Here is a 27,099-nt window from a genome sequence, read left to right on the forward strand (position 1 = left end):
TTCATGGAAGTAGCTTTCTCATGACTAGAATTCTGACATCTGCAAATTATTCAGTCCAATCACTGAAAAAGGTGAAGGTCAAAGCAGTTTCTTCAGAATCTTCTTTCAGGATAAATGGAAAGACCAAAACAAAATCTACAGAAGTAGCAGCAGCAGCAGATTATTCTCTTAATCTGGGATTTCAGAAGAGGAATCTGTGGCCAAGAATATATATTTCAGGAGTCTGCCTTTACATGAATCTCCCACTGGAATGTATGTCATAAGTTTCCAAAAAGATGAATGATCAGGGTTAACAATTACATAATATCTCCCTTGTTACGAAAAGCACTTTATCTGGAGTTTCTGGTCTGCACTGACCATGAGCTCTTTTGAAGTGTGGGCCAGAATGAGTCATTCTGATCTATTGCAATCTGGAATTTGCTTATTCCTTATTCTTCTACATATTTTCATTGCACTCCCAGAAACAACGAGTCTGTTATCCTCTTCCTTCTCCACAAATGCTTGCTTGATACCTTCTGAACCATTACCTTTTCTGGCACATAGCTGATTTCAGTTGGAAGGTGGTGAGCAGGGTGTTTTGTATTCTGCAAGGGCATATTCATCTGGAAAGAAGAAAAGAAGATGATATTTCCATGAGTGAGAAATCATTCTGACACCAGTCTGTGTGCACCATTATGAATTGGAAAAAGTTTGATAGATTTTGTGGTAGTCTATTAGTTGCCAAGTCAACCAGTTGCAGGGGAGCACAGTCAGAGCCCAATGCACTTGTCTGGTCATGTTTTCAGGACACATCATTGCTCTGACTGGGCAGGATGGGGATCTGGTGAACATGAACTCCAAGGTCAAGTCTCTGGGTACTGGTCTTTATCTGCTAGCATGCAGTTTCCAAACGTTGTGCCAAGCTTGAGAAAAGCATAAAGAAAACTGAGTCACAGTTTTGATAACATAATTCCACAACAGAGTAATGTCTGATGGAATTTTAGTACTTTGAGGTGGTCAAGCACTTAATTTTCCTGTTAGGTGCTTGAATTCCTGTTGAGTTCAATAAGATTATCATTCCTAATTAAGTATTTAAATTTCACAAGGAAACAGTTCTTTGACTGCAGCCTACTATAGCAATATAAAGCAAAAATACAAGTTATGCCAGATCAGGGAAGTCAGGGACACTGCTGCTTTTGATTTATTGAATTTGACCGTTGTGTTCAAAATGTAGAAAGAAAGTAGAGCTATGCCCCTGTGTGTATGTAGTTTTTAAGAAAGCAACATATAAATGACAAATAACTTCCCTTATACATAACTTTCTAATCTGCTTTATGCTGAAATGATGCAAGAAATGAGAAGACGGAGCAGCAACTGTCTATGCTTCTGCCAACCCTTTATAATCAAAATCAAAATCAGCAGAACTGCTAGTTCACTCTCCATTTTGTCTGGCTGCAAATGCAGAAAAGTGAAGAGAAGCTTGCACAGAGACAGCGAGGGAAGATCCACTGTCTGCAAATGCTGAGATCATCACTTCAATTTCACAGGTTTTGCTCCAGCCTGCTGAGGTAAACCTACCTGTTTCATAGTAATCATATATATGTACTGGTGCTGGTTTGATATCTGAGATAGGCAGGCTTTGCTCCACACTGAAGGAGAACCTGATTTCCTTCTGGGAAACCTGGAAATGTCATGACAAGAAGATGCATCAGACTTTTTCTTTTCATATCTCCTCCCGAGGTTACGGTTGAACTGTGTCAGACATGGTGACAAAGTGCCATTCTGCAGCTCTTCCCATGTTGTAAACGATGTCAAATCAGATAATTGTTTAAAAGTCATCGCTAAATATGTTTTATTGCTAATATTGTGCACTCATTTCTTTCTTCCTCTTCATATTTCCATTGCCAATTACCCCACCCATTCCCCAGTTACCATGACTTCCAGCACATCAGCATTCATCCTCTTGCTGAAAGTTGCTGTTAGTATTTTCCCTTGCCTTTTCCTGCCTAAAATCAGCTTCAGCATCCCTATGAACCTTCTCACCACATTTCTCTATTTAATCACATTGAACAGCCCCCATCCTCCTCTGTGGTCCTGCTCCTCATTCCACACTTTTGCAGCTAAATGTCCCAAGTTCACCTCCTTGCTCATCTTCCTCAGCTTCAAGCCTTCTCCTGCAAGCCTGGGTCTGCCCCCTGCTTTCTTCTCTCTTTGTCCTTGTTTTTATCTTTCTGAACTCTTTACAGGAGCCATGGACAGGGGCTCCAGATAACTTTCTGTATCACTAGTGCCTGATGGGGTAAACATTCCACATCTCAACATCTCAGCTTCTCTGTGAATTCAGAATATTGACTCCAATCTTCCTTATTAGATCTGTGGAGATCACTGATAAAAAATAGGGTTTGAGAGGTAGACGTTTACTTTTGCTTCCTCTCTCCTTCACTTCTTGGCATTTTAAGATCCCTTTTGTTTTGATTTTTGTCTTCCTCCTCTCTCATTCTTTTTGTTAATGTTTTATGTGGGAGAAATATTCTTTTCATAGAGAAACTTTTCTAAAAGGGGGGGATGGAGATGCATTGCTTATAGGCTGAAAAATATTATGTAGACTAGGAACTTTTACAATATGGAACGCAACTTAGCTATTTTTTTGAAATGCTATTTAATGATGTAGCATTCTTCACAAAAAGTAATAACAAATATGTATCTCTTCAATGTAGACTACAGCTACTGTGTAGATATGCTTGGTATTGGACTGGGTGAAGTCCTTTTACAACTTTAAGATGCATATTGCTGATCTGCTATCAATGAGGTTATTTTTTTACGTGTTTTAAACCTCTAATTTAAAAAAGCTGAAAAGAAATCTCACAAACTTACCTTCTCAAGGTAGAAGATGATGTGGTCGTTCTTGACATCTACACGATCCACAACTGAATTCTGGTACTGAAGCTTTAAATAAGGCAAATGATACCAATGTTAACATAGGAGACTTGCAAGGGAGACATATAACTAAATGTACCTATTCGAAGACAAGGTATGTTTTAAGTGGCTGCCATGCTCCTGTTGTGCCACTGTGACATCTCGTGGCTAAAACAATAAATGCAGGCTGAGTATTTTCATAACATGATGAGTACAAACCAATCACAACGAAAAATAGTTTTACTAGTTAGCTTTCCTCTGTGTGACTTTTGTAATTAACAGTGCTGTCATTTCAATGAAAATTCACAATTACATGACCATTTCTGCAGCTCAAGGTGGCTCACTTTTTAATGCATTGTATATTTTTTAAAAAAAGAAGTTTAAAAAGGATTTAGAAAAGCACATGAACAAAATAATTTCACTATCAAAACACACAAAACTGAAGTATTCCAAATGTTAAAAAACAGCTGTTGTTTTCCCTACCTATAAAGAGAAGTACATATTCTGTACAAGTGAGTACACAAAGTGCATAAAGGAGAGCAGGATGCCAAATGTAATAACTCAATGAAAAAAATCTTCCACAGAGAAGTTATTAATTTCATACAGTTCTAGTAAAAAAAAAAATGAAATTCAGACCTGAGGGATGAATCGTTATAAAAGCACCCAGCTGTGAGAGATTCTACAATGAACTGCCTCCTTTTCACCTACTTGAAGATTAAGGCTAATGGCTCGAAGATCATGCATCTGTTGCCAAAGCTAAATTGCACTAGGAACTGAAATGAAGTGCTTATCAGTGCTGTCCCAGAATTGTCATCATTGTGACCAAGTTCTGGATAGCAAAGGAAGAGGAATATCCACTTTTTGTTTGTGAAACCATGCTGTAGACAAAAGAATAACTATGTTGAAGTGATAACATTGTTAAATGCCTGTTTGAGCAATTTCACTATAGCAGATTTCTTACATAGATTTTGTTAGATTCTGTGACTAAAGGCTCATCCAGATAAACACAAAGGACACAGAGGAACAAGGGCAGGCAGGGAAACCCCAGTTACCTGAGCAGAACCTCCAAAGCACCTGGACCCGGCTACCCCCAGGACTGCCACTGGACAGTGACCAGTCCCAGTGTTCGGGAGCGAGACTCAGCAGATGAGTCAACAGCAGATGCTCTGTATCCCTGTATCAGCCCAGTAACTTAAGGGGAATGCTGCCGACAGGGGCACAAGGCTGGGTAGGGGATGCTGGGGCTTGAGACACAGCATGTTTAGGGGAACAATCAGGGTTAATAAAGGGAGGAATGAAGTCCCACTGGGAGGAAAAGGAGTGGAAAATGGGATATAAGGGGCTGGAAGAGGGGAAATTGGATAAAAGGGGCCACATAAGCAGCTTGGTGGTCAGTGCACCTTGTCTGGCCATGCCCTTCACCTCGTCGCCACAGTCTCTCCTGTCTTCTTATTAAACTCTGTTCCTGACTATTCCCTGGATAAGGGGTTCTCTGTTCTGTGTGTATTTGTGTGTATGGAGTGCAAACCACCAAACAGGGGACCACGGATCACAGGGACTGTGTGTTCATGGTGCTAGCACCTTCACAGACCAGACTTCAGGCTAGTTGTGTGTAAGCGTGTGTGTCAGTGAGTGGTCACTAGTGAATATAAAGCTGAACTAGCTGGTGAGTAAGTGGCTTGGCACTGTAGCAGGCATTAAGTTTTGGGCTAAATATTGAAGACACCAGAGGATCTGAGGTGGCTATAGGAAGGATGAGTCTGTTGCTGGAGAGACTATAAGGTCTTGGGGGCAGATACTGGTCAGGCCGTTGGGTTGGACCAGCTGGTGGAGACTCATTTGTGTGTGTATGTGTTTGTGTGAGCCAACTGGGAGACCAAGTGATCCAAGTCCAGCTGCTGCAGAGACTGAATGTCTAAGGCTGGTTACTGGAGGTACCAGCCATGCATATGTGTAGATGCTGGGGTGCTCAGTTCCACCCACTGGGGTGGGGCTGTGGCCCCTAGGGTGCCTATGTCCAGATGCCAGCGACTGGGTAGAACAAGGATCCAGGGGCAGGTACTGGGCAGACTGAGTATCTGAGGTCATCTACCAGAGTGATCCATGTTGTGTATTTGCATGCATACATATTTCTGTGTGTGTACATATATATATATATTTATCATTTCCATAAAGGACTTTTCGGTTTGGTCAGCCAGAAAGGGGCAGAGGATAAGGCCATTTGTGCTGTTTTGTCTGTCTCTGTTAATCTGTGTGGCCAGCTGTGCACATGTGCATATATGTCTGTCTATGTGTGGTGTGCATATCTGCCTGTTGGGAATACACACTCAGCCTTGCTGTTTGATGGACCTGGGGGATATGAAGTTGCAGAAGTCTCACTTCTGCTGGGCTACTGGATTGGTCAAGTTCTAGCAGATTTGTCTTCAACTGATGCACAGCTACAAGTCTGAGAAACAAAGCATGGGACAGAAGGCTATGCCTAGGGACTTTGCAGTGCTATTCAGAGACTATTTTTATCAACCTTCTGTGTTTTCAGGGTTTACCATTAACTTTGCTTCTGTTCTTTACCTTTTTCAGGGAAGATCTTACAGGAACAAAACCTGAGAGCATCTTCACATCAATAATAGCCATGTTGGAGACTTCATGATTTCCTGTGTAACTAAAATAAGAAAAGATCGATTAGTCCAGTCTACAAAAGGAGGAGACCAGTGGATGACATTTTCAGCTCCCAGTGATCCTGTTTGTCTTCCTGCAACTGTACAGTAGCAGTTACCTGCCTGTACTTAAATCTTTCCTTGGACACCTTACCAAACTGTGAATCCAAGGGTAGGTCAATAAGAGGAAGTTACCTGGTAGAGATGACAAGGTCAAACTTTGGTGGGAAGTTGCTTGTGCAGGATGCATTGGTTGGTGACACGGAGAGAGAAAACCCTGCAACTTTTTTTGGCAAATGGACATTGTATCTCAGGGTGGTCTAAAAGAGATGGGAAGTGTGAGATGGTCACAGACTTAAAGGCTGTTGTGGCTTTGGGAAGAGGTATAGAGAGGAATAAGGTATGGAGGACCCCCTGCTTAGTTCTCAGAGGGATGGTGCTGGGTTTCCAGCTTGCTTACCTGCAAATAGACACAGCCAGTGCCATTTACTTCCACACTGTAATTCCCTGGTATAATGGGTAAGGAAGCCTGCTGCAGTAAGAAGCGGTTCTTGTCATTCACCTGATAAGTCTTACTGGGGGATTCCATGAAGTTGGCTTTGACTGTGTTAAGACTGTTTTTAGAGAAGGTGAGATATCCATACTGGGCTAAAGCCTGGAGAGCAACAACAGTGTCCTGAAAAGAACAACATGATCCCTAATTAGATAGATACCCAGCTGTAAGATGGTGCATGAGGTCAGATTAGTTCTTATTTCCCTGATGCTTTGTCAGTGCTCATAAAAGGAGGGGGACTTTGCAAAGAGCTAAGGAGACAAGATAAAAATTCTGAGGCAATAGATTTGAATTAACTAAAATACGTATGACGAGAATGATAAGCCTGGACAAGGAGGCTTATGCAAGCACTACTTATTAAATATAATTCAAATGAATATGCAGTCAGGAAGATATGTCATATTATCGAGATTCAGCTTGCAGGCTGGACTACTCCCAGGAACTTTCATTTTACCACACCCAGTTGTTACCTGGCTGGAGGAGAAACCGCCATATGGGTTCTGTTGTTTGACAAGCCAGTGCACAATGCGAGAAATGTAAGATAAGTCCTCTGGAGTGAGTTTGGCTTTGTTGAGCAAAGCCAGGAGCACATAGCTGGTCATTTCAATTTCAGCAGAAGGGGCACGGGAATAGAAGACAGGGAAGTGTTCTGCTGGTGTCTTATTTTCTCTCTGCCAGTGAACTGAACCACCTGAAAACAGAAAAGTGAGGTGTAAAAAGCATGGAAAAATGACTTGCTGATAATTCATTACAATATGATGTGGGAGATAAGCATACAATTCCCTCTCTGTCTTTACCCACAAGTATTTTCAGTCGTCATTGTCCTGAACTAGGTAAGTTTTAGTTCCAAGACGGAAAAGAAAACAGGAAGGGATGGAAAGGGAATTAATAGAAGGAAGCTGTGTAGGTCAAAGAGAGGTTGAAGCGAAGGCAGTGCAGCATAAGGATGCTAAGGCAGTTTCAGACTGGAGCAGATGACACAGTCAAGGCAATAGGGTTTGTTCACCATGTGGGTGATGAGGCTAGTGGGGAAACTACGTACGACCTTCCACTACCTCAAACTGAGACTTCCAGGTGTGTCTCTACAACTACATTGTTCCATAAGTCTAAGAAAATCTTGTGTGAATCCAAAAAAGATAGACAGAGAAGTTCATAGAGAGAGTTTCAGCAGCACAGTGGGAATGAAATGGAAGGGGGAAGCATGAATGTAAAATTGTACATCAGAAATGCTTATATCACACCACAGACCATCCCATCAGTTGTATTGCCTATATCATGGCCAACCTGTACTTACCATCTCTGGTAGCTGTCTTGTCCAGCTTCTCAAGGAAGAATTGAGACCTTTCTTCTTTGTCAGCTAAGCCATAAGCATAGGCAAAGAGGGCCTGGTTATACAGGTTGTGGACCCCATTGCCAAATGCAGACTCCAAACAGTTCATGCCACTCTGAATGACAGGATACTAGTAATGCAAAGCATAGTAGGGTTGTCAGGTACTTGGATTTGTGTCTCAACTTTTCTTTAAAGACTTCTGCCACACTCTGAGCTGCCATCACTGACCCTATATGCTAAAAATACATACGATCCATGTCATATTTAAGGGCTTACAATGTGTATCCTGTAAAAAGTGCCCTTTTGGTAGTCCTGCCTTCTTTCTGCATTTATTTAGGGGCACCACGACTGGACTAAGAGAGCACTGATTCTTTTCCTGACGTGCAAGATGACCTTAGGCAGGTGAATCTTTTGTCTCTTAGTTTTTTTTAGCTGTAAAATGTGGGCAATTTTTAAAGAACTAGGTAAAGTGTATTGAGATCTCATGATAAAGCAAGCTGTCTTGGATGGATATGATTACTCACTTGCTAGCTATTGCTATCAAGATAACTCTTCAGCCCTTCTAGCCTTACAGACTACCTCTGTGAGCTCTACTTCAGCTCAGACATCATCAGTACACTACTAATCATGTCCTGTCTATGCAGCTTCACTTATAGATGAAGGTTTTGGAGCTTCTTATGAAGAGATGAGGATCTAAATTCATGTTGTTGAAGAACTACTTGATTATGCACAATGTTTTTATCCTGCTCATCTCAGGTACTTAAATTATACTCTGTACCAAAGTAACTGAGGGATCTGCAAAACTCAGCATGCATAGAAAATATTTGTCAGATTGGGAATAATTCTCCCCCATTTTAGATAAATAAACAAGCAATCAAAAAACAAGGTCTCAAGGATATGCAGGAAGCATATAACAAAGAACAGAATCTGTTCTCATTTCCCTGTGTCTGGCATGTATTCCAACCAGCAGCTCATTGTTTCCTTCCATTATTAAAAATGATAAGGAAATGGAAACACAGCTTGGATGCAAATGCACAGAGAGAGTTTGTAAGACTGAAGATTTGGACAGCTGGGATTTTGCACTGGGCAAATTCAGAAGAAAATCCAAACTCAATCTGGATGGAGTGGGCAAATTCGGTCTGGATTTTGCACCTCCATGGACTACCATTGTTTAACACAACTGGATTCTTCAGGGATTTTTCAAAATAATCCATAGAAACTGGATATGTAACTGTTTTGTAACACTGATCAAATATTTATGGCAAATGCAGGGTTCTAGAAACAGATTTACTCAGCTGACCCTACTATCCTACAATCAGGATTTACCACAGTGTTAAAGAATGCAGATGTGAAGATTCTGACTTATGCACTGTTTGACAGATGGCTGGTCAGACTAATAGAGCATAACAGCATCAAATACCTACCGCAGCAGAGTGCCCAGACTCCAGCAATGCTGCCACAATGTAGGCTGTGAGTGAGTATTGACCTTCTTCTCCACCCTAAACAAAACACAAGCAAAGAACAGGTCTGTACAGATGTCCTAGAAAGAAACAAAATATGAATTGATTCATAGTTCAGATACCAGTTAGATTTGAGATCAGAAGTAATTTCTGTCTTCCTGTGTGCACAGGAATAAGATCAAGTTTGCTAAAGATAAAGCCAAAATTATTTAATGTATTTTCTTGGCTCTTGCACATACGCAACGAAGCACATCATAGCCTGAGGCTGAACATACTATGCAGTGGTGGAAAATATAAGCTGAGACTTCTGACTCAGAAAGTTCTACCTGTTTCTACCTTGTCATCTATAGCAGACATAAGATTCATGCCCTGCTTGTATATGAGAGATATGAGAGAATAATACTAGGAAGAGTAAGGATGTGGTGATACGCTTGTGTCTGGCAGAAAATACTCAGATAAATCCCAGTGCCAGGACTGGAAGTTTGGGACTATGCCTGTCTCACCTTCAAAGCATTGTTGAAATGTGACCCAGCATTTTCAAAGCAGCCATCTGACTTCTGCTTGCTTGCCAGCCAGATCAGCGTTTGAGACTGGACATTGTCATCAATGTAGATGTAGCGTTTGGCTTGTGCAAATGACTTGTACACAAAGGCAGTGAGCCTGCAATTGAACCAGAAACAGAAGGCAGGTAAGGTGTGAAGAAGACCGAAAAGTTTTAACAGCAACTTGGTATGCATAGAAAAAGACAGCAAATGAACTTAATAATGTCTGAGGTAAAAGAAACAAGTGTTTTGTAAGTTTTAAATAAATAAGATAGCCAAAATATGGATATAAAAAAACTGACCTGAAGATTCTGCATTACTGTGCTGAAACCATTCTTTCAGAGCAGGGGTAAAGTACAAACATAGCTTAATAAATGATGATAGTAATTTCTAGTCTTAATTAATAGAATTAAGAAAAAAACTAGGTAGGAAGGGACCTCTGGAAGTCTCCAGTCCAACCACTTGTGTAAATTAGGGTCAACGTCAAAGCTCAGTCAGGTTGGTCATTCTCTTGTCTGATCACCCTGTGAAAGTCTCCAGAGAAAGACATATCCACATCCTGTCTGGGCATTTGTCTGATTGCTACAGTCTTCTCCCGGAGAATATTTTTTTCTCCCTTCTATCCATTTGGAGTTTTCTCTCTGCAACTTGAGTTAGATCAAACTCTTGTCTTTACTCTGTGCACCCCTGACAAGAGTCTAGCTCTGTTTTTTCTACAATCCCCACCTACATAGAGAAAAGCTTTACGTAATTTCCCCATTAGCTTCCTTTCTTACAGGCTTAAAAAACACACTTCCTTCAGCTTCCCCTTGAACATTATGTACACAAGCCCCCAATCACCTTACTATCCTTTAGTTTAGTTATCCTTTCTACAGTTTGTTGATTGTACTGATCTCCTCTACTCCAATTAATTGAGCTCTGCCCATTTAGTCTGTTAAAAATAAGTTTCACTTAATACTTTGACCAGTTTTCAAAGCCAAAACAACCTATGCTAGGGAAACAGAAAGTTTCATCACTTACCATACACTCCCTTCCTTATCTCGTGCCCCAAAGGAGCTGTAGGATCCATCCCGGTGTTTGTAAGATAGCTGTTTTTGGTACCCTGAAAGCACAATAAATATATTTTTACAATATATTTTTCTATTCAAAGTAAAGTACTTGTTCTGCTGTTTATTCAACTGAAGCAGTGAGATTTTTGGATTTAGTACTAAGTAATGTCTGTTTGGTGAATAATGTCAGCTACTATGAAGTCCAGCTGCTTTTGCTCCTAGAAGTACGACGTGCTTCTTTGGGGTGCTGTCATTGCCTGCTCCTTTGCAATAAATGTGGTGTTAGAATTTAGTGTTCACCATGTAGAGCTTTAGGGTTCAGTGCACATGGCCACAATATTAGATGGACAAACCTGAAAGACTCTCACCTGTGGATAAATATCCAGTACCCTTAACTCTAATCTCTTCAGTCAGCTGACCAGTCTTATTCAGATAGTCCAGGGCATAGATGTTGGGTGTGAACAAGGCCATGTTCTGTTCTCCACAGCCATATGGCATATGGAGGAGGTTCTCCATGTTCCTCAAGGCTGTACCCAAAATGTCTCCTGGAGAATAAAAGATATAAGGAGATGGTTCAGTTCAAACTTACTTTTATTACACAGCATTATACATTGCTTTGTATTATGCTATTATGAACTCAAGGGAAATGAGTAATTCAATCATAGTAACCAACAACACAGCTTAGAAGAAAGGCTGAAATGCACTCATGTTTATTTTTATTTATTTTTATTTTTTATTTTTATGCTGAGCACCTAGGAGAAATTGAGAATCTGCAAAAAATCTGAGTACAAATACTGACTGGCATGTGTTTTGAGAAGCAGCTATGAACCTCAAGAAGGTTTACAATCTTTACAAGGTTTACAATCTGCTTCCTGTTTTGTGTGTAGATGTGAGAATGAAGGTTGGGGTATGATACTGCTTGTCTACAGAGGCTGTACTGCACAGTATCAGCATACCTCACACTGATCGAGAATGCAAAACAATTGCATTTAAAAGCAATCTGAACTCAGAACCTCAAAAAATTTTCTCCAAGAGAACTGTCAGTCTTAATACTGACTTTAAGACTAACAGAGTTGATTGGGACCTGAAAATCTTTTTTTCTAAGGGAACTTACAAACTGGCAAATGTTTTTCATTATGTGAAAGCATGAATTTGAAATTATGCAGTCAGCAAAGTTCTGAAGATTTCTGTTCAAGATATCAAAATAATTCTTTTTTCCAAGAAGTCTGCTTTATGTTACTTTTCAGTTGAATCAACTGTTCTGGTACCTGTAACAGGCTATGTTAATTCAGTACGATCTGAAGCACAATAAGTTGAAATAATTTGACTATATTGCCCTCCTTTGATACAGTATGAAAGAATTCTGAGTAACTTTTGTCTTCTATTGCAATTTTGCAAAGTAAGAAACATTTTCTCTAAACCAAGATTATCTCCTCAACTTAACATTAGTTTTGTACGTGTATCCATGGTGGCACTATATGCGGCACAAGAGAAATGCTATTTACTTCTGGTTTTAATCTAAGTGGTAACTTACCAATGACTGAAAAATAAGCTTTGGTTGATCCCTGCACTATATTATTTGGAAGGCTGAGAGAGACTGGTTCAGAAATCGTTGTGCCTGATGAGAAAATGTACAACATGAACTGTTAAAATAATCTTTTCCCCAGAAGTCTTCACTTTGTAAGCATTACAATAGTTACTGTTATAATTTGCAGCCTGGGTAAATGACAGAGGCTTGCCGAATGACTCAAAAGTATCTCTGGAAATCCTGAATCGTAGCCCAGCACCTTGACCCTCTTTCCTCCTCTAGAAATGCCTCTGGTTTTGTATGGTAAAACCTACAAGACAGTGAAGCCCGTCCCCAAAGTCCCTAGAAAGAATGAATGAACTTGCCTTACCCTTTGTACAGACAAGAGAGCTCTGAGTCAATTCCTTTTTAATACCTTCAGGCTGTTTGATTGCAGGGAAGTGGTCAGGAAGAGGATGAAACCACAAACAAGTTAACAATGTAAAACAGCATGTGGATGTGGCTATCTAGACAGTGCACCCCTTGTACCCAGTCCTGGCCCGTCTCCACAAGAATAGCTCTGGGTCCATGGTTCTCTTCCTTGTTTACCCAACACCCTGTCCAGAGCACCTTCCTTCTAATACAGCAGTTATAAAACAGACACTTCCAGTCTCTGAGAGGGACACTGTCCAACTAATCCTATGTTTGACGCTTTACGATGTTCAAGATAAATCCTGTTCCTTTTATATCTCCCTTCCACTCAGCTTCCCGGTATGTGTCACAGTCTAAAGACACTTACGAGTAAGGCATGAAATCTGCCCCCTTCTGGTTACATCTCTACTGACATCCTTTACATGTACATACGGTTGTGGTCCCAAGGAGACACTGACAGAATGACAGTGGATGCCACTCTCATTTTCACATGGAGAAGCTTACAGTAAACAGCTTCAACTGTGTCAGATGTCTTGACTTCTCACACTAGCTAATACATCTATTGGAACTGAAGTTTGCATATAGAGATTTCCTACTATACCTCAACAAGTAGGGTTTGAATCAGGGTGTCCCGGTGAATAATTTCTTGTTCTGGAGATGTGCTGTTTCTGGTAGTTCTGGTATCCAGTTTGGCCTCAGCAGTAATTGTGAATTTCACCTTGCCTGGAAAGACACCCAGCAAACCAAGAAAAGAAAATTATATCTTCAATGGTTACAGTTACCGCTGTTTTTCACTGTCTCTTCCAGGCTGATGGACTGCTGAGAAAGGTATTCTCTCTGAAGGCAGTTCAGTAGAAAAAAATTTCATGAAGGCTTCACTCTGTCTGCTAGTGGCAAGAAGTGGTTGCCTGGGGCCTAAGCACCAGGAATGAAATAGGGATGACCTTGGCCAATGATTGATAGTACTTACTACTGATTTCTACCCATTCTTAGCTTTGTGCTCAGTTTTCTCTGGCCTAGGGCAGTATGGCAATAGCTGTAGCTCTGCTGTCTTTTTCCTTCAGATAGAAATTGTTAACCGAGAAACAAGACTGAGGAGCACCCTCAGTGCTGCTGGAGGGAGCAGTTTTGCAGGCATTACTCACTTTACACCTTCAAGCATTACAAACCAGAAATCCAAAGTAGTTTCTTGCCTGGAACAAAATATGTTCAGAGTTACCAGGGAGAGACAGCAGCTTTCTTTTTCTCAGCTCTGCAATATTATTTTGCTACATTTCCAGATTCCATCTCACTATAACTTTGTATCTTTCTCTATGAGTTTAAAGGGAATCAGTCACACTGACTATAGGGCTTTAGAAACAACCTTTTAAAGAAAAGATTCATCTCTGGTTCATTTTCAGAAGAATCTTTGCTAATTGAAAGGAGTTTTTGTACTTCAGCTTTTGAGGCATTTACTCATGCAAGCTCCAGTAACCGCATTTTTTAAAAAGACGATGTTGGCTTGAAAACAGTGTGAACTAACATAGCTGTAAAATCAGGAAGGAGCAATGTCCTCTTTCCCTGTTGAGAACCCTGTCCAAAATTATTAACAAATTTAATTCTTACTGAATAAAGTTGGTTAGGTGCAAAACTGTCAGCTGAGATTATAGGCACATAAAATCCTGCCAGTATTTCATACATTCTATGGCAAGTGAGGAGTTCTTCCTAAAACACATAAAACACCGGAAAAATTCACTGCTCATTCAGTGCGTCTAAGGGAACTTTAGTGGAGGTCCAATATTAAATTTGTGAAACAACTAATGGAGCTGTTCAGAAGTTCCTGTCTGTGGATTACTGATGCTACACTAAAGAATGTAGGTGACAGAGGTAGAAAGATCAAACAGGGATTTATCAAGTTGATGAAAAGACAAACTTACCAAGTTTGTGGGGGCTAACAGCCCAAATATAGGTTTTTCTTTCATTGGGACACAGTCTTACTGTGTTGTCCTCTGGTGAAATGATTTCTGCCTTATAGTCACTCGACTTTGCCAATATGGCACTGATCTGAGAGAAAGAAGGAAGGAGCAAGATTACAAATTATGTAGGCTGCCCCTAAAGTTAGGCTGCAGAGCAAGAAAGACTTGCCAAAGAATTTATTTGTCATCTGAATCTGTGGGATGGTAGCAGGATAGAAGGCTGAGACATTTCCCTGGCAGGCAAACTTGTCTCTTTTCCACCCACCATTAGTGTCAGCCTTTGACAGAGGCATATCAAGGTGTCTGTGCTCATTAGTCAAGTCTTCTTATGAGTTACTGCAACATACCACATACTCAGTATGTATTGTTTTGCAAAGTCTGAGAGAGTAATGTGTCACAGGTTAAAGCATAAGTCAAACACCTATTTCTGTTGCATTATGGAGGAGAATACTGGGATCTCTGGGAAACAGACAAACCACATTGGAAGTAAAAGGGAATTTAATGTACCTGGATGCATTTGTTGAGGTAGTTGAAGACATTGGCTATTAAATTAATTTTTTCCCCTCGAATGACAGAGTAAGGCATGGTGAGATCCACAAAAAATGGCTGGAATGCTTTCAGTGAAACAGGTGAGGAGATGCCAAACCCAACATCATCCTGCATGCAGAAAGCACTGGTTTTCCATTCTGTGATGGTGTCAGGAATGGTATAAAAGACATTGACCTCTCCCCTGGAACTGAATGAGAAAATAATAAAAACAGAATGAGAAATGACCTTTGGCATTTTCAAGCCAAATTATAGAGCAGGCTCCCTGCTTGAGTTAGTAGTTCTGGTTTTGTCTCACTTCCTGCAAGACAGCTCTCCATATTTAAAACATAATATAAAGCTAGAAGTAAAGATGAAGGTGCTAGTGAACTACATATTAAAAAGCACTTGGAAGAGTATTCAGCTTTTTAAATTTAGAAATACCATTTGCTTAAATACCATAATGCCTAAACCTACATATTAGAACCAAAACATTTGGATTAATGTTCTAGAGCAGCCTCTGGACTTGATTTTTCTGCTGCTGAATTAGAAATGTGAAGAAAATTTACAAGTTTCGTTCTTGCTCTCTCCTAAACAAATGATTTTATTTTACCTCTAGCCCTTATTCTTTCTCCTCATTGGAAGGATAAGGAGCAGATCACAGAGCAAATGTCATGCACAGTTCAAGTAAGTTTGACACTGTGTAGAAGGGTGGGAGCTCAAAGGTCATTGAGCAAGATCGGAAAAGGAGACCCACAACTACAATCAGATCTAAGTTCCATGGTTTCTTTCCAGAACTCATTTCAGCAACATGTATCAATTAAAAAATCCACATGAGAGGTAAGAAGTGAAAATAAAAATACTCACTCAGTATGAACCAGATCCCAAATCCAGGTCTCGGGGAAAAATTTCCGAACAGTGTTACTACTGCCACCCCCACCAATAATTCTTGACTCATCTAGAAGATTGCATATGGTTAAAGTGTAAGATTAGAGAGGTCAGGCCAGAAGAATCTGAACTGCTGTCAGACATGCTCAACACCATACATGAACATTAAGTATTCCATCAGGGAACTTTTCCATTCTTTTTTCCATAAGAAAGGAAAATTCAAACCAATACAGAGTATGGAATGAAACAATTTCTTACCTATTCTCTTTCCCCATGGGAAAATACTAGAAAATTCAGCTATTTCATAAGACATTTAACTTCATATCATATTGAAAGGTCTTGTATCCAGTTAGAAAGGCATGTTCCCATTCTCTGCTACTAGCTCTCTCTAGTAGTTTTGCCATGGACTCACTTATGATGTCCAGCAATTCATTTAGCCTGAGGGTACCTCCAATTTCCTAGCTGTATAACAGAAATAAATCTTGTTTCACTGGACTGAGAATCATAGAATCACAGAATCACTTGAAAAATCTAGGTTGAGAGGAACCTCTGGAGTTCTCCAGTCCATTCTCCTTGAAGCAGGACTAACTTCAAAGTCAGATTATGTTGCTCAAGGGTTTGTCCAGCTCAGTTTTGAAAACTTGCAGCTACCGAGAATCCAAAACCTCTTGGAGAGCCTATTCTTGTACAGCACAGTTCTCACGGGGAAGAATTTTTTCCTAGGATTGAATAGCAATTTTCCTTGTGGTTATGACTGCTACTTTTGCTCTTTTGCTGAGCAATCTAACTTGGACAAAGATAATCGTAACTCTGGCTGATCTGTAAAGTGCTTTGGAGACGGCAGCATACCAGTGTTCCCTTTCTATATACACCCTGTATATAAGTGAGAGACAATGGACTCTACTGCAAGAACTGTCAGAAAGAGATTACTAGAGGTGAGCTGGGAAACACAGACCTATTCCCCCAAGAAACCTCATCATACTGGATGTAATTTTATTCAGGCAACAGCTTTGAAGACCAGGCAGATAAGACTGGAGATACAGTATGAACTTTCTTTTACCTGTGCCGTAGCCACTAACAGGGGTGACACCATGGTCAAAATAAGCAGGGTAATGTTCCATTTGTGATTTGTCTTCATTGCACAGAACTGGCTTCCGTAGCACAGAGTTGGTGAAAACCTTCAGGCCCATGTCCTAAATATGAAAGAACTCTGTCACTCAGGACATGCGCTAGCTACCTGCATGCCTCTTCTCCCACCTGGAAGAACCACATACTTCATCTCTCTCCTCCCTCCTTACATCCCACCCTTTCAACCCTGAACATTACAACTCTCTTTTCCTCTCCAATCTTGATGTCTTTCTTATGGAGCAAACCCACTTGGTGTTCTTTAAAGAGCAATAATGATGGGGGTTATGCTAGGTCTTAGGCCACAGGACCAGTGGGAGTGGAGGCAAGTGTATCAGGAACCAAGCAGCCTGTATCATGGGCTCAGATCTTTACTAGGAATGCCTGAGGTCATGAGCTAAGGCCATGGTGTTGCTTAGGAAATGTCTACTAAAGCATGGGCAGGATGATAGCAAATATATCTATAAGTGATTCTCAACATTCCTGAATAAGAGATGGATATAAGAAGCCAGAAACTGGTTGACTGGGGATTTTAGGCAGTTCTAGGCATCAGCTGCCTTCTCTTAGTAGTAAGAAACACCACCTGCAAAAGTGTAATGCTAATGTGCGTGAATTCTTTTGGAATACCTCCACTCAAAGAATCCCACAGAGCACAGACCTTGAAAATCCTGTAGGCATCGCCATCATGACTAACATTCACAGGTTCATAGTACAAGCCATCAAAAAAGGTAGTTTTGACTGGGGTACATCCCTGTGGCTTGTCATCTTCCAAGTTGAGCCCATGGTAGTAATAACCATACAAATCACTCACACGAAGGTGGTAGTACACCTGGGAGAGAAGAACAACTACTGTAAACACAGGAAGGGCCCTAGGCAGATGCAAAATCATATACGTTCAAAGCTTATGGTGGCCTCTGAGCAATCTTATAGACTGTGGTGGTTGTGCCTATCTATAGGTGCCTACCCAGAGATGAATAAGCAATTTGGCTGGGGATACATAAGAAACACTGGACTCTACAACTCTCCTTCTGAACTGCAATGGCTTTGTAGGTTGAATCTGAGCAAAATAACAGAGAGATATTCCTGTGTTATGCAGAGAGGAGAGTGGAATCCAACAAGCTGACATCTACAGCTTTTGTTCTGAGACCAAGGCCTGTTTGAGTATAAAATGCAATTTTGACATAATTACACTCCCCAGGAAGGAACTAAGCTTTCAAGGATTTACATTTGGTATATTCCTAGGACACGTCTTACACTGACATGCTTTCCAAAAGTAAATGTTCCACTATCAGTTTCTGGCTTTGAAGTACACAACTGCCATAGACCTTTCTTTAATCACTGAGATGTCTGTTTCCATGGGAAAAATAAAAACAGTAGCAGAGAGATTCCAGGTGGAAATTGGAATGTCAAAAGAAAACTGGACTGGGGATGTGGCTTACGCTTTCAGCAGACAACTCATGCTCAGGCTGAAGAAGAAGGACGCTCTGATCTACAGCTCGCAAGGCACAGTAGGAGTTGGCAGCAGCTTGAAGGTGGAGACTGACTTTAGAGCCTGGGAGACCCTGCTTCTCAGAGAATTCGAGCTGAAGCTGGAAGTGAATAAATCCAAGACACAGAAATTAATAGAATAAGCTTGGCACATAGATTTAAGTCTTGCCTTTCACCAGCACTCACTCTATTCTCTGTGGGTCAAAGCTTCTACCACTAGATGGCCCTTCTGAATACCTCTTCTGTAATGACCAACCATCTCTAGAACCAACTTCATCTCCACACTCTCTTGGAAGGTTAGCTTGAGTCTGAGCATACGTGTCAGTTCCAGGGACAGCTCCTCACGTTCCCAGGCACATCTGTACCTTTTCTGCTCTTAAAGGCCATCCTGAGTACAGGGCTCTTGATGAAGTCATTCCCTAACTGTTCCCTGAGCAAAGAACCGGCTGATATAGCCCTTAATGAGAAAGCAAAGGTTTTCACCTTGTTTTTGAAGCATACATCACTGCGTATCCAAGAGCTGTCAGCCACTATCTCCCCATGAGGATGCATCGTGTAGAGCAACAGCCTGGTGTTGGGAGCAAGCTTCTCCGTGACAGTCAGTGTGATGGAGAATGTACCTTTTGCAGCTGTGGAAGGAACATGGAACAGGGGAGGAAAAGTCAACAAAAGCGATTAGACAAACCTCAGGTTTGGTGAAAGGGCCATATATTTATCCATATCCTACCAGCACCTTGAAAAATAGTGAAGTTGGATAGCGGAAGATTAATCTCTCAGCAGTTGAGGAACAGCTCCCATCAGCAAGACAACAGACATAAACTGGAGAACACTCAGAGCAGGGTACTTTGCAAATAGGAGTCTGGGCTGAGTAGAAGCTGGACAGGGAAATCTGTGCATGATTGCTATAGTAAGAGCATAACATAGCCTTTGGGCCTCATATCTAGAATTTCCTACACCAGAGGAGATAGGCCGATCTCCTGAGTTAAGGAAGAGCTCTCTTAACACTAGGAAATATGAAGTTCTTACTTACATGGTAGATAATTACTAAAGCTGGGACAGGAAATTAAGTCACTAAGTTTCAAATAAGTTTTGATGAGTCACACACCATCACACACTTTAGTGCTAGCTTTCAGTAATATGGAAAAAACCTACATGGCTTCAAGCTGATTTCATTAAGGGAAAATCATGTGACATAGCTGCCTTTTGATGAATGGGATTCCTTTCCCTAAAGCAAAGGGGGACCTATACTGTGCATCCAGAGTGCAGGAATACCTAGAGAAAGACCAAATATGGCAAACACTAAACAACAAATCCTATACGTGGAATGAGTCTTATTTAATCCATATACCGAAGACTGGAAATAGACCAGGTTCTGCAAGAAAATAAATATTTAACAATGAAAGAACGAACTTCAGTTTGCTGTGATTGGTAGGTTCATTGTCATTTGCAGGTATTTGGAGACTTCTGAAAGTGCAATGAATTCCAGGCATAATGCTAAATATCCCTGTCAAATGGGACAGCTATTATTTCAAATTTCAAAATGCTTTAGTCTTCTAATCAGTAAAGACTTGGATGTCACAGAATAACTGTGAAACTGCAAATACGCTTTTGCAAGAAATAAACAGAAGAAGGTTGCATTCCTGGGTGTCTGATCACAACCAAGTTTTCATCTTTCAACTAACAAGATCAATTTGATTATGATATGGAGGATTGGCTAGATGCTGCAGCAAAAGCAAATGATACCATGTGGTGACAGGTCATGGGGTTTAAGAACGTGTACCTGATTTAGCTGCAGTTCTCTGCTTTCATCCCACCTCATAAAACTTACTAATGCTCTCATGCTCAGAATGATGCTCTGAAATGTCAGAATATGGCCACGAACTTACCATCAGAGATATCAACTTGCTTCTGGCCAGTGAGAGTAATTTTTCCTTTTGTCATCACCTGGGCATAGAAAAAAACCTATGAGACAAGATCAAAAGCACCTCCTGCCTTTCCCCATGAAATTATTGACTTTGAGTAGTGTTCTGAGAGGCTTCAAAGGCCATGAAGTCGAGTTGTGATCTGTAACCAGTGTCTGACCCAGAGAATTCTGCCTTATATGGTGTTCAATGGTGTTATATATGGTGTTATATGGGTGGAAGTGTGGATCTGCTGGAGGGTAGGGAGGCTCTGCAAAGGGGTTTAAACAGGCTGGATTGCTGGGCTGAGACCAATGGCATGAGGGTTAACAAGGCCAAATGCCGGGTCCTGCACTTGGGGCACAACAAGCCTATGCAGTGCTATAGACTGGGAGAAGCCCGGCTGGAAAGCTGCCTGGAGGAGAAGGACCTGGGAGTGTTGGTCGACAGCCGACTGCACATGAGCCAGCAGTGTGTCCAGGTGGCCAAGAAGGCCAATGGCATCTTGGCTTGTATCAGAAACGGCGTGACCAGCAGGTCCAGGGAGGTTCTTCTCCCTCTATGTGGCACTGGTGAGACCACTCCTTGAATACTGTGTTCAGTTCTGGGCCCCTCACCACAAGAAGGGTGTTGAGGCTCTGGAGCGAGTGCAGAGAAGAGCAACAAAGCCGGTGAAGGGGCTGGAGAACAAGTCTTACGAGGAGCAACTGAGAGAGCTGGGGTTGTTTAGCCTGGAGAAGGGGAGGCTGAGGGGAGACCTTATTGCTCTCTACAACTACCTGAAGGGAGGTTGAGGAAAGGAGGGTGCTGGCCTCTTCTCCCAACTGACGGGGGACAGGACAAGACGGAATGGCCTCAAGCTCTGCCAGGGGAGGTTCAGGCTCAACATAAGGAAAAGATTCTTCACAGAAAGGGTCATTAGGCAATGGAATGATCTGCCGAGGGAGGTGGTTGAGTCACCTTCCCTGGAGGTGTTTAAGGTGCGGGTGGATGAGGTACTGAGGAGCATGGTTTAGAGATTGGTGGGAATGGTTGGACTCGATGATCCAGTGGGTCTCTTCCAAACTGGTGATTCTATGATTCTATGATTCTATGATTCTATGATTCTATGATTCTATGATTCTATGTTTCAAGAGAAGGCAAACGAAAAGAGATGCTTTGGTAGCCAGCGTAGCACTTACAACATAGTAGAAGTTTGTGTGCCTGTCATTCCCATAGCCCTCTCTGTTCAGGATGTAGTGAACTTTGATTGTTTGCTGCTGGCCACAACTGAGCTTCTCCCTTACTGGCTCAATTTTCACAAAGCTGTTGGTCCGAGAGTAAAAACGTCGGACAAAGAATGAGGCTTGGGGTTCATTATCACTCCTCCAGATGAAGAGGTCTTCACAGTCATCTGGTGCCTGCCTCACCTATGAAGCAGAAGAGTTGTACATTGGGAATAAACCAAGTGGAAAATTAACAAAATGTTAGGCAGGTAAGAGTCAAAGGCATCTTCCCTCTAAAATACTCTGCCAGGAAGCTGATTTTGTGGGCTGTTTAAGCCAAGAGCAAGAGCTGGTGTGAAAAATCTGTGCTTCACCAGTCCAGATCCAGGAGCCTTCTAGAAACCTTAATGTATCCAGACACACAGCACATTGCAGCAGGGAGGTTATTTCAGATTCTAGCAGGCTTGGGCTAGGTTGTGTAAACTGCTAGGACTTGTGAGTTAGAACGTCATTCTTCTCAAACAGCCTTCTTTTTCTCAGGTCTTCCCATCACACCAGAGAAAAGCTATCAGAACACAAGAAGGCCATGTATGGTAACAGGCATGAATCTCCACCAGCAGAAATGCAAGGGAGGAGGCAGCAACAGGGAAAGAAGCTGGTGGACATTCAGGTCAGGATGGGAGGAGAAGCCATGGCAGTCTGTGAGGAAGGCCCTCTAGTACACAGAATAAAGAGGAGGAGGATGGTGGCAGAAAGGGCTTCTGAGTAGAGGGAAAAGTAAGGAGATGCTAATGATCACTGAGGTTAAACATTTCTGGGGTGCATTTTGACACTTCTTAGTCAATGGTGCATTCTCATACTAGTTTCACACAGGTTAGTGTTGGTGTACCGAGCGTCTTCTTTCCTAATTGGAAACAATCCTGCAAGTATTCACTAGTTACTTCTAAATCCCTCTCTCTAATCAAGAACTTTTTCAGGAATTAGACTGAAGCTTGTATTTACTTACTGTCAACTTAAAATTGGGATCAAAGATGTAGGATGTGTCAATGAAAAAAGCAGCAATGCCATTCTTGTCAGTGGTATACTTGGCCAGGTATTTTTCATTGAGCTCCAGCAGGACAGTGCTGTTGGCAACAGGCTCATCATCCATATTTGTCACAGAGATCTGAACACAAAGAATATCCAAGTGATTTAGAAAAAAAATACTCAAAAGAACAGGAAATGCTCTGCTCACCAGAGGATGCTTACTTAAGCACAGAGGACAATTGCAGGGAGAAAAAAAACAAGAGTGAAATATATTTAAGAGACAAATGCTCCTCAGTATTTTGAAGGAACAGGAGTTATGTGACAGGCAAAGGCAGGCAATTCCCATCAGTATGAGGACAATTATATGTCACAGAAGGAGAAAGAATGGTTTATATTCATGATCTCATATAAAAGATTCTTTTATTGAAAAGCCCTCAACTTCTCTTCAGTGACCACTAGCTTGGTGTGCCATCACATAGGTTAAAAACTACTGAGTGAGAGAAGATGGCTTAATTTCTTACCTCATACTCTCCCTTCCTGAGCAAATAAAACCAGAGGGACTCCAGAGTACATAGTCTTTGGAGAGCATTGATTAACAAACCTAAAGCAATGAGATGACTTCATGGCCATGGGCAACCTATAGAGCTCAGTAGCACTTCCCAGCTCCTAGGCATCTGTGCATACCCTCTGTCCTCATTGTATACCAGGATGATGCTGTATAGCTTCATCCTCCTTTCTGTGCCTTTGCTTATCTTGCGTGTGCAGGTTGGTAAGAATGTGGAATGTGGTCCAACACCTATACTGCTTTAAGTAAACACCTCTGCAACTGTGTGATGCAACACAGGGTAAAATCTACCTTTGGTTTAGGCACAGCTTTTGCTGAGGTAGTTTCTTTTAGACTCTTCTTTTCCCTACTCATATGAACTTTTGCTTATTCACCTTTTAGGCATTCTCTCACTATGGCAGAAGAGAGACTCTAACACTCCAAGTACAATATAATTTTCTTATTTTTTCTAGAAGCATCTAATGTAACAGTGCAGCAACCACTGTTATGCAACATTATCATGGGAAGTTGCCAGCACAGAATTAGCGAAGAGCCATAAGTGGAGCAACACAGAGATCATCATGCTGGACATCAGGGAGTTTTGATCTAAATGTATCCTTTCAGGTACCCACCTCACCATAGTAAGGAATTCCCCTCTTGTAATAGAAATCCATATTCTTTAACATCACTCTATCATTTTCTTGGTTGATTGCAATATAGTTAGAGTCTTTCATCTGGATACCTGTGAGACACACCCAAGAAAAAGGGCAGGAGACAAAAATCAGACTTGGGCAGAAAACTGTTTCTTTTGAAAAGATATATGGAGCAGTGATGCTCTGGAGGCAGAGCTATATTGCTACACAGATTGGGATCCAGGAGATTCCTCTCAGAAAGTACCACCTATTAACTTTAATCAGCTTCTCCCAACCTCCACTTGGTGTTACCTGTCCCATTTTCAGTGACGATGCTTTCTACACTGAGGCTGGTATACCTCCTGGCATAGCTGTGGTACAGCTGGAATGTTTTGATGGAGATGATTGAGTTGAAGCAGCCATCATTCCCCAGCTGAAAAAGGAGCACAAAGGGGAAAGTCCTTTTTTTTCAAGGTTTGGAAAATTGCTTCTGAATCTATATTGGTGAGTTTCTGAAGAGCCTCATATATCTGCTCATATATTCAGTTCCTACATTCTACTCAGTCCCTTCTTACCTACCTTATATTTCTCATGCCCTGGCTCCCTTCCCAGCGTATTGTTTCAATATCATCTACCCTTGCATCTGGAAACCTCACTCCTCATTCCCTCTAGTCCTCTCTATGCTCACATCCCTTCTCAAAGCCATCTTGCATGATGCCTGAGCTCTATGACACTTTGAGTTTGGTCTAGTGGAGAAATTAATCATTAGATTAGCATTAAGTGTCCTCAAAGACTCCCAGTACAGATGTGCCGATTACACTTGGTAAAAACACAGCTCCACCATTTTAGTAATGATCACAAATTTGTAATTTCATAATCTCCCCTCCCTCCTTCTGATTCTTTCTAAAAAAAAAAAAAGGTATCTTAATAAGGTCATTGGTAAAAACTACCTTCATGGTCTTTCAGCATTGCCTGTGAGGTAGTGAGAAAAAAACCTGCCTCTGGGATTGTCTCTGTGGTGTTCCCAGGGAAACTAATGAGGTCACCAAACACCATGCTACATGTTGAGTGAGCTGATAGGGAAGAAAGAAAGGCCTTGTTCTGTATCATACCAGTCCAGTGACAGCTTTGCAGGCATCTTTCTGCTTTTGCTCACATCGTGTACTATAAAAATGCTGCTGACACACATTGATTCGGGCATTCCCTTGCACTGGTTGGCCGTAAGTGTACCTAGGAGAGAAAGAGACAGAACTCAGTCATGTGGACTTGGCATGAGACCTGCAAAGATTGCAGAGCAATGCAGACTGAACCCCTCTGAAGTGCCCATAGCACAGACAGCAGAACAGCTGGGAATTAGGGACAGTTAGCCCTAGCAGAATTCCTTTCAACTATTTTTAGGCTGGTTTTGCCATCTTGTTAAAAAATCCTGCTTTACCTTGTCTTCAAGGTCTGAAGCTAGAAAGTGGTGCAGGGCTCAGGGCTGGGGTTCCCTGCTGCTTGCAATTTCTGGTCAGTCCCTTACACAAAGCATGACATATTGCAGAAACATCCCTACTCACCCTTTTGGCTCATGCCACCCTGCCCTTTGGCAGTGTCACTGCCAGCAATCATAGTGACAGACTCTCCTACTGTTCTATTTCTCACCTTTTCTGTATTAATAAAAACCAACAGCTAGCGAATATGTACTGCTTGATACCTTCAAATTGTTGGACGCTCACAAACCCTCCGAGTTCTAATTCGGCTTTGTAGCAGGAAGGCAGTTTATCATATTTCTTGTCACAGATAAAGGAATAGCTCTAACCCATACTCTAATTCAGCAGCAGAGTCCCTGCTTCCCAGTATGGCATAACATCCTCTACCCTATGTTTCTTGTGCACAAATGTGTTCTCAGCTCTGATACTTACAAAGCACAAATCTTCACTCTAATTTCCTCATCAAAGAAAGAGATCCTATTTGGCACGTTGGTTGTCACTTCAAATTTCGGCAGCACTGGGAAATGCAATGTGAATATAACTGATCAGCAGTTGCATGACACAGGCAGGTGTGAGAGTGGAAGACAGTAAAAAAACAGTTGGCAAAGGCATTTTCACCAACAAGAAAGAGGAAAAGAGAAAGAGAAGTCTACATAGCAGCTGGCTGCAGGACATTATCAGAGGAAAAAAAATCTTTAGTGGTAAGATGAATAACTTCTTTAAAATGCTATAATAACAATAATGGCAACAGTTACAGAAAGTACAGCGATAGATGACTTTAATTGGCTGATCACATTTAATTCAAGAGACAGGTGTGAGTAATGCTGATCTTTCAAACTAGTTCTGTTCTGGAGAACAGAAGTTATTATGCAACCAGCCCTGTTGAAGTAGAAAGGCAACAGAATAAGTGAAACAGTAAAATCAAATCAGTCACTGTCATTCTCTCTTTTCAGCTTATCTTTTGTCCCAGGTCACCACTAACAATGGCAACATAACTGGAGGACTGCTAAGGAAAACCTGCCACTATGACACCAGAAAACTTGGACAAACACAAAGAATTTAGCAACTCCCTTGATACAGTCTATTCCAAAGAGTAAAATCACCATGACGGTTTTGGCACTCCATTACCAAGACGTTTTCCTTCCTGGACTCCCACTAGCTATCCAGCCTCCTGCAGTAACAATCCAGTGCCTGTAATTTAATGTTTGATAGATGATATCTTCAGTTTTCTCCTGCATATTTTAGCCTAGTGCTCTTCATATGGTGATGACCTCCACAAAACAGGACAGGCCTGAGTCACTCATTTTGCCTCTGGACAGATAGAGAGTGTAAGGTCTGAGTAACAGGATGTGCATCTGAAAGACACACCAGGACTTCATGCTAAGCCCAGGAAAGAATTAGGCTCTTAACTTAATTCCTGCAAAATGCTGCTTTTATCAGCATTTCTTTTTTGTCTTTTTGCCTTCACTTTCCCCACCCAGCTCTCTCTGCATCTTTCTTTCTCAGGCATGAAGTGGAGAATTCAAAGCACTTAAACTCTGCACTAGTAGCTCCTATTCCTAGACTTTCACGGAGCCAGCCTCATTGCTGGCGCAGTGCAGTTCACAGCCTTTTGCTTACCATATTCCTCCACTGTGAAGAAATGGTGCTCTTTTTCACCTGACTTCTTCTCCACAATGATGTGGTAGGACCCCAGAATAGGCTCCGAGATCAGTTGGAAGGAGAGCTGAACAATTCCATGCTTAGATGTTACATCCAGCCACTGGAAGATCTTGTTTCCCTCTGGATCCTGGAAGGCAGGAGAAAGATACATACCAGAATATTTATCACCTTGTTTCTTGTCTTCTTGCCTTCTTTCAAGTTTTGCGTCTTGGCATATTAGCTAAATGTATCACAGGGTGAATGTGGGTCCGGCT

The 27,099-nt window shown here is 41.5% G+C and overlaps 1 protein-coding gene across 1 annotated transcript; it reads right to left on the minus strand.

The window, feature by feature from the left end:
* On the minus strand, window positions 1-27,011 carry LOC138723772 (ovostatin-like). Its single transcript, XM_069863148.1, has 30 exons — window positions 26,804-27,011; window positions 25,616-25,700; window positions 24,824-24,941; window positions 24,024-24,144; window positions 23,712-23,821; window positions 22,516-22,674; window positions 21,486-21,713; window positions 20,290-20,347; window positions 18,887-19,032; window positions 18,355-18,504; window positions 17,574-17,744; window positions 16,851-16,983; window positions 15,770-15,860; window positions 14,885-15,113; window positions 14,339-14,465; window positions 13,024-13,145; window positions 12,382-12,433; window positions 12,018-12,101; window positions 10,852-11,028; window positions 10,455-10,536; window positions 9,396-9,552; window positions 8,857-8,931; window positions 7,397-7,562; window positions 6,573-6,793; window positions 6,010-6,225; window positions 5,745-5,869; window positions 5,464-5,554; window positions 2,854-2,925; window positions 1,558-1,660; window positions 1-602 (listed from the first exon to the last, which is right to left on the minus strand). Exons 1-30 carry the CDS (start codon window positions 26,994-26,996, stop codon window positions 550-552), a joined length of 3,915 nt encoding a protein of 1,304 aa, XP_069719249.1. The 5' UTR covers window positions 26,997-27,011; the 3' UTR covers window positions 1-549.
* Between the last annotated feature and the right edge of the window lie 88 nt (window positions 27,012-27,099).

The sequence above is a fragment of the Phaenicophaeus curvirostris genome, chromosome 1 (assembly GCF_032191515.1).
Source record: "Phaenicophaeus curvirostris isolate KB17595 chromosome 1, BPBGC_Pcur_1.0, whole genome shotgun sequence".
Classification (NCBI taxonomy): Eukaryota; Metazoa; Chordata; class Aves; order Cuculiformes; family Cuculidae; genus Phaenicophaeus; species Phaenicophaeus curvirostris.

What these genes read in the sequence shown, in the direction of transcription:
- LOC138723772 (XM_069863148.1), bottom strand. Translation starts at nt 26,996, where the DNA reads ATGTATCTTTCTCCTGCCTTCCAGGATCCAGAGGGAAACAAGATCTTC. An exon ending in CTCTCTTGTCTGTACAAAGG is followed by an intron (nt 12,102 to 12,381) that starts GTAAGGCAAGTT and finishes TTTTCTCATCAG; the next exon opens with GCACAACGATTTCTGAACCA. An exon ending in TACTGGATATTTATCCACAG is followed by an intron (nt 10,537 to 10,851) that starts GTGAGAGTCTTT and finishes TTGTGCTTTCAG; the next exon opens with GGTACCAAAAACAGCTATCT.